The sequence below is a fragment of the Acanthaster planci genome, linkage group LG12 (assembly GCF_054643075.1).
Source record: "Acanthaster planci isolate LZ-2023a linkage group LG12, COTS_SCS, whole genome shotgun sequence".
Lineage (NCBI taxonomy): Eukaryota > Metazoa > Echinodermata > Asteroidea > Valvatida > Acanthasteridae > Acanthaster > Acanthaster planci.
Genome location: NC_141788.1, coordinates 16,571,284 through 16,588,715, shown reverse-complemented (window position 1 = coordinate 16,588,715; position 17,432 = coordinate 16,571,284). Strand labels below are relative to the sequence as shown.

Below are 17,432 nucleotides of genomic sequence, written 5' to 3'. Positions count from 1 at the left end.
GTGTTCAGTGATCGCAACCAACTTACCCCCTGTCTGGACTGCGATGGTAGCAACGGGTCCAGAACCAAAGATATTGATGGCAAACACTGTCAGCACGTATGGCGTGAATGGAACAAGGCCCATGAACTCGATGGATGCTTGGGAAATGTTTGCTTGTTCCGTTTGCCGACTTGCAATGCCCGTAAGGTTATAGCGGTAGTGGGTGATATTGCCGTTGCGCTGGCCGCACAGCGGTAAGTCCCATGCGAAGGACAGGGTGTTGAGGGTGAAGTTACTGAGGCTGACATTGCTCGGTGGTCCACTGGGTGCTGGAAACAAAACCGAATTTTGCACAAGGATTTCTCTTTACCGCAACACATATGATCATGTTGTATTCTAAGAGCTGTCTAAAAGTTGCATTAAAAAACCATGTGCTTGCTCATGTGGGACTTAAACTTCTGACTTCCTACTTACGGGCAAAAGCTGGTCCAAAAATTAACATCCCTAACGCGAAGCCAAATTAATATCACTGGCAACCAAATTTCCTGTCTTTTGCCTGTCTTTAACACCTAACCTTTCTTTCACAACCCTAGTTCACAAAAACATTCTACAGCAAACCACTTCTTAAACCAAATAAGCCTGTCGGATCCCATTTTTGCATAAACTATTTTTAAGTGAATGTCAAGAAACTTTCTCAATATATGTACTTATAATATTTCCTGGAAATTTTTTAAGAAGTAATTAGTGAAGTTCCTGCAAATTTTTCTCACACATTCTTGGAAGTAAAATTATGTAGACAGAGGCATAAAGCTTCCAAAATTTGACAAAAGTTAATGATCCTCACTCCAACTTTAATCTATCTGGTCCCCGCCTGCTGATAAATCCACCTTTCCCATCCTCATCATTTGCACCCACCTGTGCCCTGGGTTACGGCTTCATCCCACAATTTCGTTCCTAGTCCGGCGATAGTAGAGGCTGTCACAAACACGCGGTAGATGGAATTCGGGTAGACTCCTGTGATGGTCATCGCTGACAGGGTACCAGTGGGCCACAGTATTCGTGATGGAGATGGGAACCCCTCACACAGGTCTCTGGTTGTGAGTGCACAGTGGATGGAGGAATAAATCAGCATGAGTCTACCTGTGTGGGATGCATGATTGATGCCATGCAACCTACTTCATGACAGCTAAGAGACGACTATGATATGTGGGACCAATTTTCAACAGAATTGACAAAACAGAATAATTATGACTGCAAGAACACTTTGCTTTACATGCACATACCTTGCCTCACCTCAGTGAGACCAATTCTTAATTGGTCGTGCACAAGTCTTTACACAAGATGCGGGACACACGTAGCCGTATGCATACAGTGGCTTCTCTGTGCATATGGCCCACAGCAGGTTAGACCAAACATTAACTCTGTGCAAATACATCTTCTCATTAGAAGTCATCTCAAATCTTATCCAGGACAAGTTGCGGACTAGAGTTACTCCTTAACCAGGAATTCCTCCGCAAGAAGCTGTGCATTTTTATTCCCGGACAAGGTGAGGAGGAATTTCCATTAGCAGGTCAATGTTCCACTGTGAAGAACTGTTCACATACCAGAGGGCTAATTTACAAGATGGTCAGGGTTTATTGCTTCCAGAAACTAACCTTGGATCACTCAACACACTGTGACTTTCTGTGTGTTCAGTTTGAAGACTGAATACGATGGTTGGAAATAAAATTTAACAGACTATGTTCCCTCTTAAAATATTTCTTTACATCACTCACTTGTTAAATAAACAAGTTGTGTTGCCTCTGCCCCATGTTAATACCTCTGCTGTTATATCCATTCGGTTCTAAATTTAATTCTGGATACTGCAAGGTTTTGACATTTGCTGTATATACACGTAGTTGAAGTGCAAGACAGATGCATCCGAGTCATCACCATGAAATAAAATCAGATCTGATGTCTCCCTTTGAAATTGTATTTCAGAAAGAGTAGGAAGTAATGTCAAGCTACAACCATGGAGGTAGGAAAAGCAGTTTCAAAAGCTCCATGTAATCGGTGAGTGATTGAGTCTTCAGTCCTTTGCCTGTGGCTCTTCTGTCCCCAAAATCGCAGGTGTCCTTGAGCTGCCTGCCTGGCAAAAACCGCAAGGGGGGAACGCATAAACAAGTAGTGATCACTTCATTCTGGGTAGATTGCAGGGAAAGTTGTTCAGGAGCCTTTAACATTCAGCTGCAGCACCCGTCCGCAATTTGTTCTTAACTTGTCCCAGCTGCGATTTGAGATGACTCCTTCTTTATGCCCTGCCCTTCTGATGACAAACTCAACATTCTTATTTTTCACAGGCCACGGTTAAAAGTCAGAAAAAATATAACAAGGTTTATGTATTGCCTGTGTATTTTCAAAAAAAGGTCAGTAGTTACCCTCAAGCACAAGAGATCTTGTGTGAGGCCTTTCACACTGAAGTTTGCCTCACCTGTTTATCAGGGCATACTCCACTGTGTATTGGACAGTGCAGTTACCGGTGTTGTTAGGTTTTTGCCAAGTTACTTGGATCTCAGTAGGGACAGGAGTACCAGTGATTGTTAGCTGATTCACCATTTCTGGAACTGAAATGAAGAATGTCAGGGAAACAGGACAAAAAAAAAGTGAGACATTCCTATAAACACTCCCATCACTAGAAAAATTGACAATAAAGTTTAACTGCAAATGAATTATTTGTCAACAGACAAAACATCAACACAAAAATGTTTCAATATGAAATTCATACCAAGGACAATTTTACACCACCTTTTTCTAGTAAAAGGTTCTTACCGACTGCACTTGTTTCAACCTCCATGTCCTCTGTCCATGGTCCGGGGTCCTTGCTGGTCTCAGCCTGTACCTTGAAGGAATATATTGTGCACGGAGTCAGTCCAACAACCACAGCCATCTCTACAGAAACAGACTGGCTATCTACAACCATTGTTCCTGTGCTGTCTTGAACTTCATAGATGTAGCCTGTGATGTCACCACCTCGGCTTCCACAGGGGATGGATTGCCAGTAGAATGTGATTGAATTGCTTGAAATGTTGCTGCCAATGAGTACAGGAGCCACACTTGGAACTAAGATTACAATGAAACCAAAAAAGGACAAATACTGATCAAACCATTGTAGGATCCTAAAAAGGGAAGGCAATAAACACTGTTGTATTCAAATATAATTTTGAAATAAACACAAACATGATGCAAAAATAAACACAAACATGATGCAAAAAACACAGTCAAAAAATTGACTTAATTTTGTGATTACTAAATTCACCTGACTCTCCTGTATGGACATCAATGCTGGTCTCTGGCCCCTGTCCTATCTCATTCCATGCACTGACGTACACAATGTAACTTGAGTATGGTAAGACATCAGATGAAATTATCAAACTGTCGCCATAGTAACTGTCTGGACAAACATATAACAAACACGGTAACTGTCAAAAGCCCAAAATTTCATGCAGTGTCTTAAAGTACAGCATCGTACTAAGTATGGAATAGCTTTGCCAAGATGCTGGTTGCCAACCAAAGTGTCACGTGAAATACATGCATACACATACAGTGCTCTTAACTGGTTTTCTGCTTAGCGTTAAGCTCATCACATCAATTAAGTAAGCAGTACTTTTCGGCTAAGGAGCTTCATGACACTGAGCCCAAAAATGAGACATAAGAGCCAAATCAGAAAGCTACTGGCCGAGTGCTATTTCTTTCCTATTTTTCTTGCCAGTCAAGACTCATGTTGAAATCTTAGCAATGCTACCTGATCATTTAAAATTAACCCTAACCGTTCATAATGCACAAATTTTTATATGACTTCTATACAATTGTTGGGGGCTTAAAATAAATAATAAACGATATTTCTTGCACAACTCACAAAGCTTGGACATTGAGACAATACATGTTAGTTGTAGAGGTCTGCAGTGGCATCATTCAAGGGTATGCCTTTTCGAGCTCATCGAGACAATACATGTCACAGCATTTACAACTCCATTACAGGTAAAGAAACAACTTTAGGGAAAAGCCCATACTATCAAGCCATGCATCATTTGTGAGTCATCCACACCATTTATAAGTCACATTTAAGTGGTTCCTAATGATCTGACCTTATTTTCACTGCAAATAAGAAACCTGGCCTTGCCAATCCTGCTGGAATGAACTTTGACAGGAACAATGGTAAAAAGGTGCTTTGGCATAAAAAAATAAATAAATAAAACTATAAATTTGTACTCTAATGACAGTGAAGTGTTACACCTCAACTCCTGAGAACAAGGTTGTGTGACCTACCTCCTCCAACATCTGTGCAACTGGGCTCAGTGGCCTTACACTTCTCCAGATTGATCAATTCATATTGTACTTGGTAACGCGTAACAGCACATCGGTTGGAGACAAACTTCCACGAAAGGTGGATCTGATTGGCTGAGAGGTTCAGAGGAGTAACATCTTGGAGTTCAGACACTTCAGTTGGAACTTGAAATGGAACATGAGTCAGGAGGTTACCAAGCAGCTGGACCAAAGTTTTTGATCATGTTATTGTACACATTCCGTTGAAAATTGGATGTGTGCACACCGGACTTCACCGTATTCACGCACAATGACATGTCTGCCAAGTAACAGAGCGCTCCCTTTTACATGGACTCCTAATCTAAAAGTTGCATTTAAACCCAGCGTCCCAGTGCTCCTTACAGGGGTAAGGATGGGAGAAGGCAAGATCCTCAACATTCTATAATTTATTGGCACTGACAGCCTTTGCCAAAACCTGGCTGTCCTCATGAAGATGCCAGTCACACTGATACATTTGGGTGCAATTCTTACACAGCAAGTAAGTGTGGAAGTAAGTGTGCCAGCCAATGACAGTATGACATTAAGTTGCACAAAACTTATGAGTTATACCATTCACCTGCAAGAGTGGGCTTGGTAGTGAATGCTGGCACCGATAAAAGTAGCACAATTTGGAAAGCAACTGTTTTTCATGTCACTTGCATCGGCTTATAATTTTACATTTATTGATGTTTACCTTTGCAATGTGTTGAGCAATTTCCGGCCAGACCACCGTGGCCTTCTGGGCAAACATCTAGAAACAAATACAACAAATTATTAGCACTGAGTCATCGACAGAATAGAAACACATTTATTGCTAAGAAATGGCAAATGCTTTTTGCTTTGGGAATTAAAGAGCCTAACCTTGACAGTTAATGCCTTTAAAACCTGAGGCGCAGTTTCCAGGACAACGACCGGTTATTTTGTTGCAGGGGGTATTATCCATACAGTGGCAGGTCTGCAGACAGCTGGCTCCAAAAGACCCATCTGCACAACCTAACAAATGCAGAAATTGAACGATTAAATGCTACAGACTGTAAATGGCACTGTGGAATCTTTAGACCAGAGAGTACACAGGGCATGAAGGGATAGGACAGAGAACCTTCAGGGATAGCAATGTTACCGTTACAAGCTTTTCATGTACCAAGCTTACTGCCAAAGGCTGAACTGGATAGGAGTGAGCCAATTTTGAGAATAAAAGACTTTGGATTGGAAAGGCACTAAGGTCAGATTACAGAAAAAGAATTAAGACTTCAGACAATCACAGTTTTCTAAAAAATTAAGTTTTTGAGGAGAGACGTACTCAGCCAAATATGTTTGGAGCTCAAACAAACAAGCACAGGAACAAACTTAATTTTGATGCTTTTGATCCACCGCACTTACATGCATTCCACTTACCCTCATCACAATCAATACCCTTGTACCCTGAAGCACAAGAGCATCCATAGGGATCAGGCAAACAGAATAACTTTCCTTCGCAGGTTGAGCCCAGCAACTCGGAGGAGCTGCATCGAAAGCTACCGTCTTGGCCAAAGCGGTCAGGACCCAGCACTGATTAATGAATTACAGAAAAATTCCTCCATAAAGTAAACATCAGGCCCATACAGTGAAATGCACTTACATTGAAACTTTTATGGTAACTCGACCGAAAAAAAAAACAGACTCTGTATCATAGAAACAGCAGTAGTTAAAAATATTATCATGACTTTTAAAGTTTTGGACATGTTTCTTTAGTTGACTTTGGTATCCGGCTTGAGCAGGAAGCACCCCCTAATTATTGGTTGACAATAGCTATGTTGGTTAGGAGTGTTCACTTTGTCGGTTGCGATGTGACCGTGACGAGCACATTTCCTAGTCATTCGTGAACCAGCCAAGCTCAGTTCCGACCAAAGGAACCTCCATTGCAAAGAAAATAGTGCCCTGTCATGGTCCAGCTCAAGGCCCATAATGAAATTAAGCTTGTAAATTTGAATGTCTTCAGCCCTTTAGCTGCTTATGATTCAAATGGAATACCATGATTTAAAAACAAGAAAAAAAGAAAGACAGCATTAAATCAAAAGAGATCAAATTAAATAGAATTAAACTCCACTACGTATTAAGACACCCCAAGTTTGACTTTAATAGTTACATTAAAAAATGAGACCTTCGCATATTTCTAGGCACCATCTTATATTGAGCACAAACAATACATTTTCAGAAGCAAGAAGCTTACAAAAAGCTTGCAACATCGTCAATATTGTTTCTAAGCCATTTGAATGAAAACTCACAAATTTCACAGAAGTCGCCACTAAATCCAGGCGGGCAAACACAGACGCCACTCACGGTTTCACAAATACCACCATTGAAACAGACTGGGCAATCTTGGTCACAACACGGCTCGTTCCATATATCTTTTTCACATCCTATACAACAACAAAAAATTGGAAGGCAAAACCATTCCAAAATGGGGGGGGAGAGATAACATAATTTGTTTTTGTACTGGGCTGCAGTTGTTAAGGACAAGAGGTACTTTAGAACCACCAATTTACAGCATTACGATGAAGATGATTAAATCTTTTGAGTACATTTTAGTGAAATTCCTTTGATGGTCTCTTTTTCACTTTTATTATATTAATTAAAGTTATTTAGAAAGTGCAGCTGTTACCTCTTACTATCAATCGCATGAGCGCCTGTTTTCCATCGGCACGCTCACTAGCATAGTGGATTTCATAATCCCCGGTGTTGTCCGATTTGCTGGCTTTGGCTATATTGAAGTACAGCTTGTCTTTAGGGGTGGATATCGGCTGCGATGCATTCTTCCTCCATCGAGTACTGGTTCGGTCTGGGTCTGTTGCACTGACTGCCAGAGTCACATTATCCCCAAGGTTTACTGTCTGACTTGGAGACGATGGCAGAAAGTCAGCTAAAGGGCAAAACAGTGTTGTTGAAGATGAGTGACATGATTGACTCAAGTACTCGAAAGGTGAATAACTCTTTTAGTTTTGAAAAATTTAGAAAATAAGGGGCTGTTTGGCCACTCCCTCTTGAAAACCGAGAGGTTATTGAAAATAGAGCGACTGTTTATTCTCATCCTGGTCAACTTTTTTTTACATCCGCCATGAGTGCCGCCACTATGCAGCACGGGGCCACCCTTTTTGTTTTCATTTCTTGGTCATCGTGACTTGGGGCCCCAAAATTCTGTAAATAAACAGGAAAAAAGTCATTAACATTGTTTAAATTACATATATCGTATATTATATATATTTTTCCATTCTGCTTTCATCATCACCTACCATTTTTGCTCATGATGGCGGTTCCAATACTCAAGGCACTGCCCCCATCTTTCTTGCAAGCAAAAAATCCAATCCTGGTCTTCCCTCCAGTCACTGGCAGTCGAAGAATAGCAATCTCATCTCCCCTTGATGATGGCGGTGTTTCCTCATCATAATCTGAGGGTAACTGCAGCGTTGTTGGTGGGTCAGGAATATCTGGACTAGTGCGTGTGAACGTTGTTCGAGTGAAGGAAAGCGTTGCACTACCATCATGCAGATAAGCGGCGATGTAGGATTCTTCATTGTCAAAATCAATGCGGGGCTTGGTGATGCAAGTGAAATCATCAATTCCACGAGCATCTTGTGCAACACCACCTAGTATGGACACAATATGAGACCAGATGCACATGTTTTTCATTCAAGAATAAAGATTAACCCTCCTATGCTGAAGTCACTCTTTGGGTCATTTGGTAAACACCTCAAAGAAGCACAGCTGTTTTGTGTTGTGCACTGCACCAACTATCCCTCACAGGAATATCAGATTGCACTTTTGTGCTGCCCATCAACTGTGCTTCACTGTTTCATGTGCATAATTGTGAAGTAAACCAAATGCAGTGAAGAGGACTGCACAAAAGACCCTGGGTCATTTTGTGCTGACAACCTACTGTGTACACACTGAACCTGTGCATGTTTGAGTTCCATATAGAAAATACATGCTCACCAGTGACTGTGGTCATTTGTGCACATTTGTGCTGTAAAACCAAAGGAGGGTTAAGGACTGAATAACAAACAACTTTGACAAAATGATGGGGGTTGAGGACATTTGAGTACCTAACGACTCCCTCTATCATCCCCCTTCCCCGGAAACACATACACATACACAAAAGGGGGAAGCTTCCGGGCTTACAGACATGTAGTTAATTCAACTAAATTCAAGAGTTGATTTCCAACAAAACCCTGTTCCTTCTAAGTGATATGCATTCTATCCCTCACAGCAAGCATCTCTTTGCTGACTGTACACCTGTGAGGTAAGAACAGGGCAGCCAATGAACTATATTTCAGGGTCAAAATTTACCCACTGCACCAAAGGGACTCCAATGGGGCAATTGATGCAGACGAAAGTTTGTGAATGAAACCACAAACATCAAATGAGGTTTACATGTAGTTCCTCATCCCCCCCATAATAACACTGCCACAATTCTTGGTATACTATCCACTCAAATGTGAATGTTGCCATTTCTGGGTAAAGGTTCTCACCACGTGCACTTGTTTCCACCTCTAAGCCTTCTGTCCATGATCCTGGGCCCACACTGTTCACAGCCCGTACCCTGAAGGTGTACCTCATGCATGGTGTCAGTCCACTGACCACAGCCGTCTCTGTTTGGACAGACTGCCTATCTCTAATCATTGCTCCTCTGCTGTCTCGCACTTCATAGTCATAGCCTGTGAGGTCACTACCTCTGCTTCCACAGGGGATGGGTTCCCAGTAGAATGTGATTGAATCACTGGAGATACTATGGCCATTTATGACAGGAGCCACAATGGGAGCTAGGAATTTCACAGAGCAAAGTTTTTATCAAAACACCATCACAACATTAAAACATTTGCCAGAGCATCCACAGCTTGGCAATTTTGAAAACTCAGATTTATTTTCTTGAGAAACTTGACAATTGTGGGACAAAAAGTCTCTACTGAAAAGTATACCAAGGTGTGAGTGCAGCCATTTTAGTTTTATCATAAATAAATTCAACACCCAAAGATCTGTCACATAGTTCATCCAAGCCAAGCTCATAGACTGATACATGGATGCTGTACATGCTTAAGAAGTACAAATAATGTTTCCCAAAGCAGAAACTGCAATCACATTTGGCACTTCTTTGAGAATGTTATTCAAATGTACTGGGAACAAAATTACACGAACTGATGCTGAAGGCAGAATTTCATGAATAGCCCTGGAGCCAAGAACTTTTTTCTCAAATTATCTCACCCCCTGATCATCCCTTCCCCTACTGCGAGTCTTCTCCCTTCCCCTGTCATTTGCACCCACCTGTGACCTGTGTTACACCTTCTGCCTCTGCTTCCATTCCTACACCAGCAACTGTAGAGGCTGTCACATAAACACGGTAGGTGGAATGTGGAAAGAGCCCTGTGATGGTCACTGGGGATTGAGTACCAGCTTGCCATGATGTCCGTGATGGAGACTGGGTTTCCTCACACTGGTCCCTGTGTAGGAATTGGCAGGTAATAGAGGTAAAACACTCAACCAGAGACAAAGGGCAGTATTTGCACACACTGTGCAATTATTATACATTGTCCAAGAGACGTTGCCCATGCAGTATGTACAAAACAGGTTTTGATGCTGTGTAGAATGTCTCTGCATTCTCATGGACTAGTGCTGATCTGTAAATTTCCTACATTAAACTGATATTGTCACAAACAGGAACAATCTGTTTCTTGACAGGACTAAGTCTTATTTAGTGCAAACTTACATGTAAATGCCACTCTCAAACACCCAAATCCTAATTTTCATACAGAGGGTCTTGCCCTGACTCCAGTGTATATTCTTAAGACTGTTTTCACGTACTCAGTGCTTGTCTGAAAGCTTGGGACAAAATTTCAAATCCTGTCAATTGTTGCAATGAATGATTGTTGATGTTAAATTCACTTCAAACGTGCACTTGTGTCAAGTATAAAGCAGCTACAGATGTTACTGTCTATTGTACAGGGTAGTCACCGATGTTGCCAGGTTTCTGCCATGAGACACCTTAAAATGGAAATGATGTTTTAGAGAAGAACCGCAACCTGTAAATCATCCGAAATAACAGGTAATTGTTATGCAGAGCGTGTCCACAGGATTTTATTATTATTATTATTATTGGTTTATTTATTTCATATTAGGTGGCCACTTGCAGCCCAAAAGGCTGAACTGCTGCCATGGCAACATTACAATTCAAAGTTCAAAAAACAAATAGTAGATTTAGTAAAAAATAAAATATATATGAAAATGACACTAGAAGTTATTGTAAAACCCATATGAAAACGAAATACATGTACATAAAAACACACACAAATAAAAAATAAATATATATAAATATTTTATTGTAGGGCAGACACAAAAAAACAAAACCATGAACACATCACAAATATTACACTCACACTGAATCAAAGGAAGGGGAGAGGGTGTTGGGGACATGAGAAGGGGAGGGGGGACGGGAGAAAGAGGGAAGTTACAGGGAGGGGTAGGGGAAATCAATGCCAACACAACAGAAAAATACTTGGCAGTAATGTATGGCAGCAGGCTGTATTTGTACCAATTAGTTCTCCACCTGACCGTTGACGGGCTATTCAAATTTTGACCAAAGTATTAACGACTCTACATTACCGACACACAAGACATTTTCAGACTTCAGTTATTTAAGTCTGTCTCACCTGTTTATCAGGGCATATTCCACTGTGTACTGGACAGTGCAGTCACCGGTGTTGGTAGGTTTCTGCCAAGTAATTCGGATCTCAGTCGGATCATCAGGGATACCAGTCACTGATAGCTGATTGACCATTTCTGGAACTAGATTGAAGAATGTTGGAAGATCAGAATAAGACTGGGATGAAGAAAATCATAGCATAGCACTTATCCTCGGCACATTAGAGAACAGCAAAAACTTACAAGAAGAGCAAATTCAAACTACAGCTCTTTAAAAAAAAAAGAAACTACTCAATGCACGTTATGATGATCTCATGTTAAAGCTTTACTCATGACAGTGCCTTTTTGCAGAAAAAGTTCTTACCACGTGCACTTGTTTCCACCTCCACACGCTCTGTCCATGTTCCTAGTAGGCCCACACTGTTCACAGCCCGTACCCTGAAGGTGTACCTCATGCATGGTGTCAGTCCACTGACCACAGCCATCTCTGTTTGGACAGACTGCCTATCTCTAATCGTTGCTCCTCTGCTGTCTCGCACTTTATAGACGTAGCCTGTGAGGTCACTACCTCTGCTTCCACAGGGGATAGGTTCCCAGTAGAATGTGATTGAATCACTGGAGATACTACTGCCATTTATGACTGGAGCCACGATGGTAGCTAGGAATTTCACAAATTAAAGTTTTCATCAAAACACCATCACAACATTAAAACATTTGGCGGAGCATCAGTAGTTTGGCAATTTTGAAAACTCAGATTTATTTTCTTGAGAAAATTGACAATTGTGTGACAAAAAGTTTCAATTGAAAAGCATACCAAGGTGTGAGTGCAGCCATTTTAGTTTAATCATAAATAAATTCAACACCCAAAGATCTGTATCATAGTTCATCCAAGCCAAGCTCATAGACTGATACATGGATGCTGTACATGCTTAAGAAGTACAAATAATGTTTCCCAAAGCAGAAACTGCAATCACATTTGGCACTTCTTTGAGAATGTTATTCAAATGTACTGGGAACAAAATTACACGAACAGATGCTGAAGGCAGAATTTCATGAATAGCCCTGGAGCCAAGAACTTTTTTTTCTCAAATTATCTCATCCCCCGATCATCCCTTTCCCTACTGCGAGTCTTCTCCCTTCCCCTGTCATTTGCACCCACCTGTGACCTGTGTTACACCTTCTGCCTCTGCTTCCATTCCTACACCAGCAACTGTAGAGGCTGTCACATAAACACGGTAGGTGGAATGTGGAAAGAGCCCTGTGATGGTCACTGGGGATTGAGTACCAGCTTGCCATGATGTCCGTGATGGAGACTGGGTTTCCTCACACTGGTCCCTGTGTAGGAATTGGCAGGTAATAGAGGTAAAACACTCAACCAGAGACAAAGGGCAGTATTTGCACACACTGTGCAATTATTATACATTGTCCAAGAGACGTTGCCCATGCAGTATGTACAAAACAGGTTTTGATGCTGTGTAGAATGTCTCTGCATTCTCATGGACTAGTGCTGATCTGTAAATTTCCTACATTAAACTGATATTGTCACAAACAGGAACAATCTGTTTCGTGACAGGACTAAATCTTATTTAGTGCAAACTTACATGTAAATGCCACTCTCAAACACCCAAATCCTAATTTTCATACAGAGGGTCTTGCCCTGACTCCAGTGTATATTCTTAAGACTGTTTTCACGTACTCAGTGCTTGTCTGGGAGCTTGGGACAAAAATTTCAAATCCTGTCAATTGTTGCAATGAATGATTGTTGATGTTAAATTCACTTCAAACGTGCACTTGTGTCAAGTATAAAGCAGCTACAGATGTTACTGTCTATTGTACAGGGTAGTCACCGATGTTGCCAGGTTTCTGCCATGAGACACCTTAAAATGGAAAGGATGTTTTAGAGAGGAACCGCAACCTGTAAATCATCCGAAATAACAAGTAATTGTTACGCATGGCGTGTCCACAGGATTTTTATTATTATTATTATCATTGGTTTATTTATTTCACATTGGGTGGCCACTTGCAGCCAAAAAGGCTGAATTGCTGCCACAGCAACATTACAACTAAAAGTTCAAAAAACAAATAGCAGATTTAGTAAAAATAAAAAATTTATGAAAATGACACTAGAAGTTATTGTAAAACCCATATGAAAACAAAATACATGTACATAAAAACACACAAATAAAAAAATAAATATATATAAATATTTTATTGTAGGGCAGACACAAAAAACAAAGCCAACAATACAACACAAATATTACACTCACACTGAATCAAAGGAAGGGGAGAGGGTGTTGGGGACATGAGAAGGGGAGGGGGGACGGAAGAAAGGGGGAAGTTACAGGGAGGGGTAAGGGAAATCAATGCCAACACAACAGAAAAATACTTGGCAGTAATGTATGGCAGCAGGCTGTATTTGTACCAATTAGTTCTCCACCTGACCGTTGACGGGCTATTCAAATTTTGACCAAAGTATTAACGACTCTACATTGCCGACACACAAGACATTTTCAGACTTCAGTTATTTAAGTCTGTCTCACCTGTTTATCAGGGCATATTCCACTGTGTATTGGACAGTGCAGTCACCGGTGTTGGTAGGTTTCTGCCAAGTAATTCGGATCTCAGTCGGATCATCAGGGATACCAGTCACTGATAGCTGATTGACCATTTCTGGAACTAGATTGAAGAATGTTGGAAGATCAGAATAAGACTGGGATGGAGAAAATCACAGCATAGCACTTATCCTCGGCACATTAGAGAACAGCAAAAACTTACAAGAAGAGCAAATTCAAACTACAGCTCTTTTAAAATAAAGAAACTACTCAATGAACGTTAGGATGATCTCATGTTAAAGCTTTACTCATGACAGTGCTTTTTCTCAGAAAAAGTTCTTACCACGTGCACTTGTTTCCACCTCCATGCCCTCTGTCCATGTTCCTAGTAGGCCCACACTGTTCACAGCCCGTACCCTGAAGGTGTACCTCATGCATGGTGTCAGTCCACTGACCACAACCATCTCTGTTTGGACAGACTGACGGTCTCCAATTCTTGTTCCTGTGCTGTCTTGAACTTCATAGTCATAGCCTGTGATGTCACCACCTCTGCTTCCACAGGGGATGGGTTCCCAGTAGAATGTGATTGAATCGCTTGAAATGCTGCTGCCAGTATATACAGGAGCCACACTTGGAACTAGGATTGACAACAGAAGGGCATGTGATCAAAACATCGTTGTACAGTATCATGTCCCTCCCAAAACCAGCCATTAACACTTTTGAACTAAAATACAACCTTCTCATCAGAAAAAGGCCACAGCTGAAAGACAGGGCTGAAGCTTAAAAACACACATGAATATATGGCGGTGGCCACAGATTTCAAGGTACTGCCAAGTAATTCAGACTGGCAATTAAAATGCCAACATGATGCCCTCAAAAAATATTGATTTTTACAGCATATACTACTAAATCCAGACTAAGATTACACAGAAAAAAAGGCAACAACTCTGTCAAACATCGGATAAAATAAACAGGGTTGAGTTTTGGGCCACTCAGTTTTAGGAGGCAGGTTGACGTGGTTCTTTCTTGACAATTCACCTCTGTCGTTGGGTTGGATTCACGGTTCGGTCTGCAGTTTATATGTGGATTCCATTTTCAGTTCCCACCTCATTCCACGGGTTTCACCCAGAATATACCTCTGGGAGTTTTCCTCCCACCTCTAAAACTGCAACTGCTCCTCACTGTCTCCTCTTAACAGGTTTCCTCAGGCTGGTGAGCTACAATGGCCATCTAGGACACTTTTGAGGAATCCTTATGTTATTTGCCACAAACACTTAATGATAATAAAAATAGTGTCTTAGTGACCCAGCTCACCCGATTCTCCTGTGCGTACATAAAGGGGCATCTCACTCCCAAGTCCAACTTCATTCCAGGCACGAACAAACACAGTGTAACTCGAGTAGGGCCGGACTCCCGATGAAATTGTCAAACTGTCGCCATAGTAACTGTCTGTGATACCAATCAGGTTAACTTGTCTTAAAAAGCCCAAGATTCAATTTGTATCGCCCTTTAGACCTGTGGACCTGTCTTCAAATAATAAATATTTTGCAAAAAGATATCTCTGATTTTTATAAAACTGGTAATGATAAAAAATCATTAGTATGATAAACTCCTGAAAGCTTGACAGCATTAACCTACATTGCTAAGCTAGCAGAGAAATTCTACAGTATCTCCCCCTCCTGCAGTTCTTTTGGGGTGGACCAAGAGTCTGCCAACTCAGAGGGCGGTCAGCTGAGTGCTACAGTTTTATTTTACTGGCCACTGATGAAACAGTGTTCGTATAGTTAACTCTTGAGAACAAGGCTGCATGTCCTACCTCCTCCAACATCTATGCGATTGGGCTCCATGGGCTGACACTGCTCCAGATTGGTCAGTTCATATTGTACTTGGTAACGCGTAACAGCACATCGGTTGGAAACAAACTTCCAGGAGAGGTGGATTTGATTGGCTGAGAGGCTCAACGGAGTAACGTCTTGGAGCTCAGTCACTTCAGCCGGAACTTGGAATGGAGCCCAAATAAAAAAGTTACGGAGCAACTAAAAAAAGTTCCACACCGTATCATTTTGTGCATACATGTATCATGAATTTTCTAAATTGTAAAGCAAATAAATTGACTTTGTATGGCAATCAAAAAGTTATGCAAAGCAAATACAAAATTGATGATTACAAAGTAGAAAAAGGTGGGCGGGGCATTGTGGTGGGTCAGGTGGGGACCACCAAATGTTTTGTACCTGGTCTAAGAACAAAAATATGTACAGCCAGGGGAAGACAAAATTTGGTGAACTTTGTCGTACTCATATTGTAGGCACTTTGGTCATTTGAATTTACTTTATTTTGAGTTGAAAAATTCATGCAAGTAGCCATACAATTCTGCTACATCTTATTACTAGCGATGTGCACGTGATCGGCCCCAGTCGGTAAGCCTGTGCCTGTTTGTAGCAGGCTTCCAGAGCTACGGCTATGTCTAATATAATAGCATCTCTGCATACTTTCAATGGAGCAAAGATCAAGACCTAGCTCACTCTACACCACAGAATTGCACTGTGGTGGGGTCTGGTTTACAGACCATATGATACTGTGTATTTGTCAGTGGAGCCACCCAGAGCAGGAACCAATCTCATGCATGCTGCACGTGAGTTTTCATAGCGAAAACTTTCCACATTGCGTGTGCAGCCTACCTATTTACAATGTACAAGTAAACATGTATGTTTTGTGCATGCGGTGGACAGCGATCACGTTGTGAGATTTTTGTCCTTTTTTGACTTAATCATAATAACAATTTGTAATTGTTTAGGCAACTACATTTTTATATTCTTTGATTTGGAAATCTCCACTGCAAATTGTATCGCAAATTGTATCCATCAACTGTGGCGTAATATTGAAAAACGGATCAAAGAATTGCCCAACCACAATACAAAATGCAATGTGATACACAGGAAATCGCTCACTGTTACCTGTGCATGGAGTTGAGCAATCGTCAGCCAAACCACCATGACCTTCTCGACAACTATCTGAAAACAAACAGAATCACAGATACATGTAAGTCATCGACGAATTGAATAGAATTAAATGCTCAGCAAAAGGCAAATGCTGAGAAGAGAAAACAATTCAACTGACCTTGACAGTTAATGCCTTTGAAACCTAAGGCACAGTTTCCAGGACAACGACCCGTTGTTTTATTGCAGGGGGCATCGTCCATGCAGTGGCAGGTCTGCAGACAGCTGGCTCCAAAAGATCCATCTGGGCAGCCTATAAATTCACAAGTCCAAAGATGCCGTGTCAAAAGCAATAGAAACAGAACACTTTCAACTCAGGACATGACAGCACTGCAGTCGCAATCACCTTATTTATGTATATCTCTTCATGGTTGATCCTTTTTTCTAAAGTGTCGGTCGAACTTTCAAAATATTTTTCTGAATTTTATTTTACATTTCCCAATTACCTTCCTTAATATTTTTTCGTGATTATTGTTTTTACTTTCTAATGTTTAAATGCTTTTACCAATCAGTAAAACACAGAAAGAAAAAACAGGAGAGTGGTGAAGTCAGAGCATGAAAGCACAGGCCAGCGGAGCAACTAAATGGGTACTGGGGTAATGGGAAAAGGGTTAAAATACTTGTGTAGGACACAAGACATATGTTGCAGTGTTCTGCAAGTTCTAAATTAAATGTGTGGCAATTCAAGGTTGATAATTTTATGATAAATTTTGCATTTTAATTGTATATCAATTCTTATTTTTGATGTACAGCGCATTTGAATATTTTCTTCACACAATTTACGCTATATAAATTTATTATTATTAATTTCAGTAAGGATTGATAAAAATACTGGAGACTACAGACTAGTATAATATAGTGACGACTGATAAAAAATATTTAAACAGGCAGGTGG

General features: G+C 40.9%; 1 protein-coding gene across 10 annotated transcripts in view; it reads right to left on the bottom strand.

Moving 5' to 3' along the window:
* LOC110978502 (uncharacterized) overlaps window positions 1-17,432 on the bottom strand; it is a 51,360-nt gene that overhangs the window by 24,622 nt on the left and 9,306 nt on the right. For all 10 annotated transcript variants that reach the window (XR_015427348.1, XR_015427349.1, XR_015427352.1 and 7 more), the window contains exons 6-28: window positions 16,659-16,790; window positions 16,496-16,552; window positions 15,358-15,540; window positions 14,856-14,990; window positions 13,885-14,178; window positions 13,530-13,665; window positions 12,149-12,324; window positions 11,354-11,647; window positions 10,998-11,133; window positions 9,616-9,791; window positions 8,826-9,116; window positions 7,590-7,943; window positions 6,962-7,219; window positions 6,585-6,719; window positions 5,716-5,868; window positions 5,182-5,313; window positions 5,015-5,071; window positions 4,285-4,467; window positions 3,275-3,409; window positions 2,788-3,078; window positions 2,450-2,582; window positions 895-1,070; window positions 27-308 (exon numbers count right to left, since the gene is read on the bottom strand). Coding sequence is in view for 2 of the 10 variants with exons in the window: in XM_087144062.1 (XP_087000188.1) it covers window positions 27-308; window positions 895-1,070; window positions 2,450-2,582; window positions 2,788-3,078; window positions 3,275-3,409; window positions 4,285-4,467; window positions 5,015-5,071; window positions 5,182-5,313; window positions 5,716-5,868; window positions 6,585-6,719; window positions 6,962-7,219; window positions 7,590-7,943; window positions 8,826-9,116; window positions 9,616-9,791; window positions 10,998-11,133; window positions 11,354-11,647; window positions 12,149-12,324; window positions 13,530-13,665; window positions 13,885-14,178; window positions 14,856-14,990; window positions 15,358-15,540; window positions 16,496-16,552; window positions 16,659-16,790 (4,299 nt within the window). In the remaining 8 variants the exon portion in view is untranslated. The remainder of the gene's footprint in view (window positions 1-26; window positions 309-894; window positions 1,071-2,449; window positions 2,583-2,787; window positions 3,079-3,274; window positions 3,410-4,284; window positions 4,468-5,014; window positions 5,072-5,181; window positions 5,314-5,715; window positions 5,869-6,584; window positions 6,720-6,961; window positions 7,220-7,589; window positions 7,944-8,825; window positions 9,117-9,615; window positions 9,792-10,997; window positions 11,134-11,353; window positions 11,648-12,148; window positions 12,325-13,529; window positions 13,666-13,884; window positions 14,179-14,855; window positions 14,991-15,357; window positions 15,541-16,495; window positions 16,553-16,658; window positions 16,791-17,432) is intronic.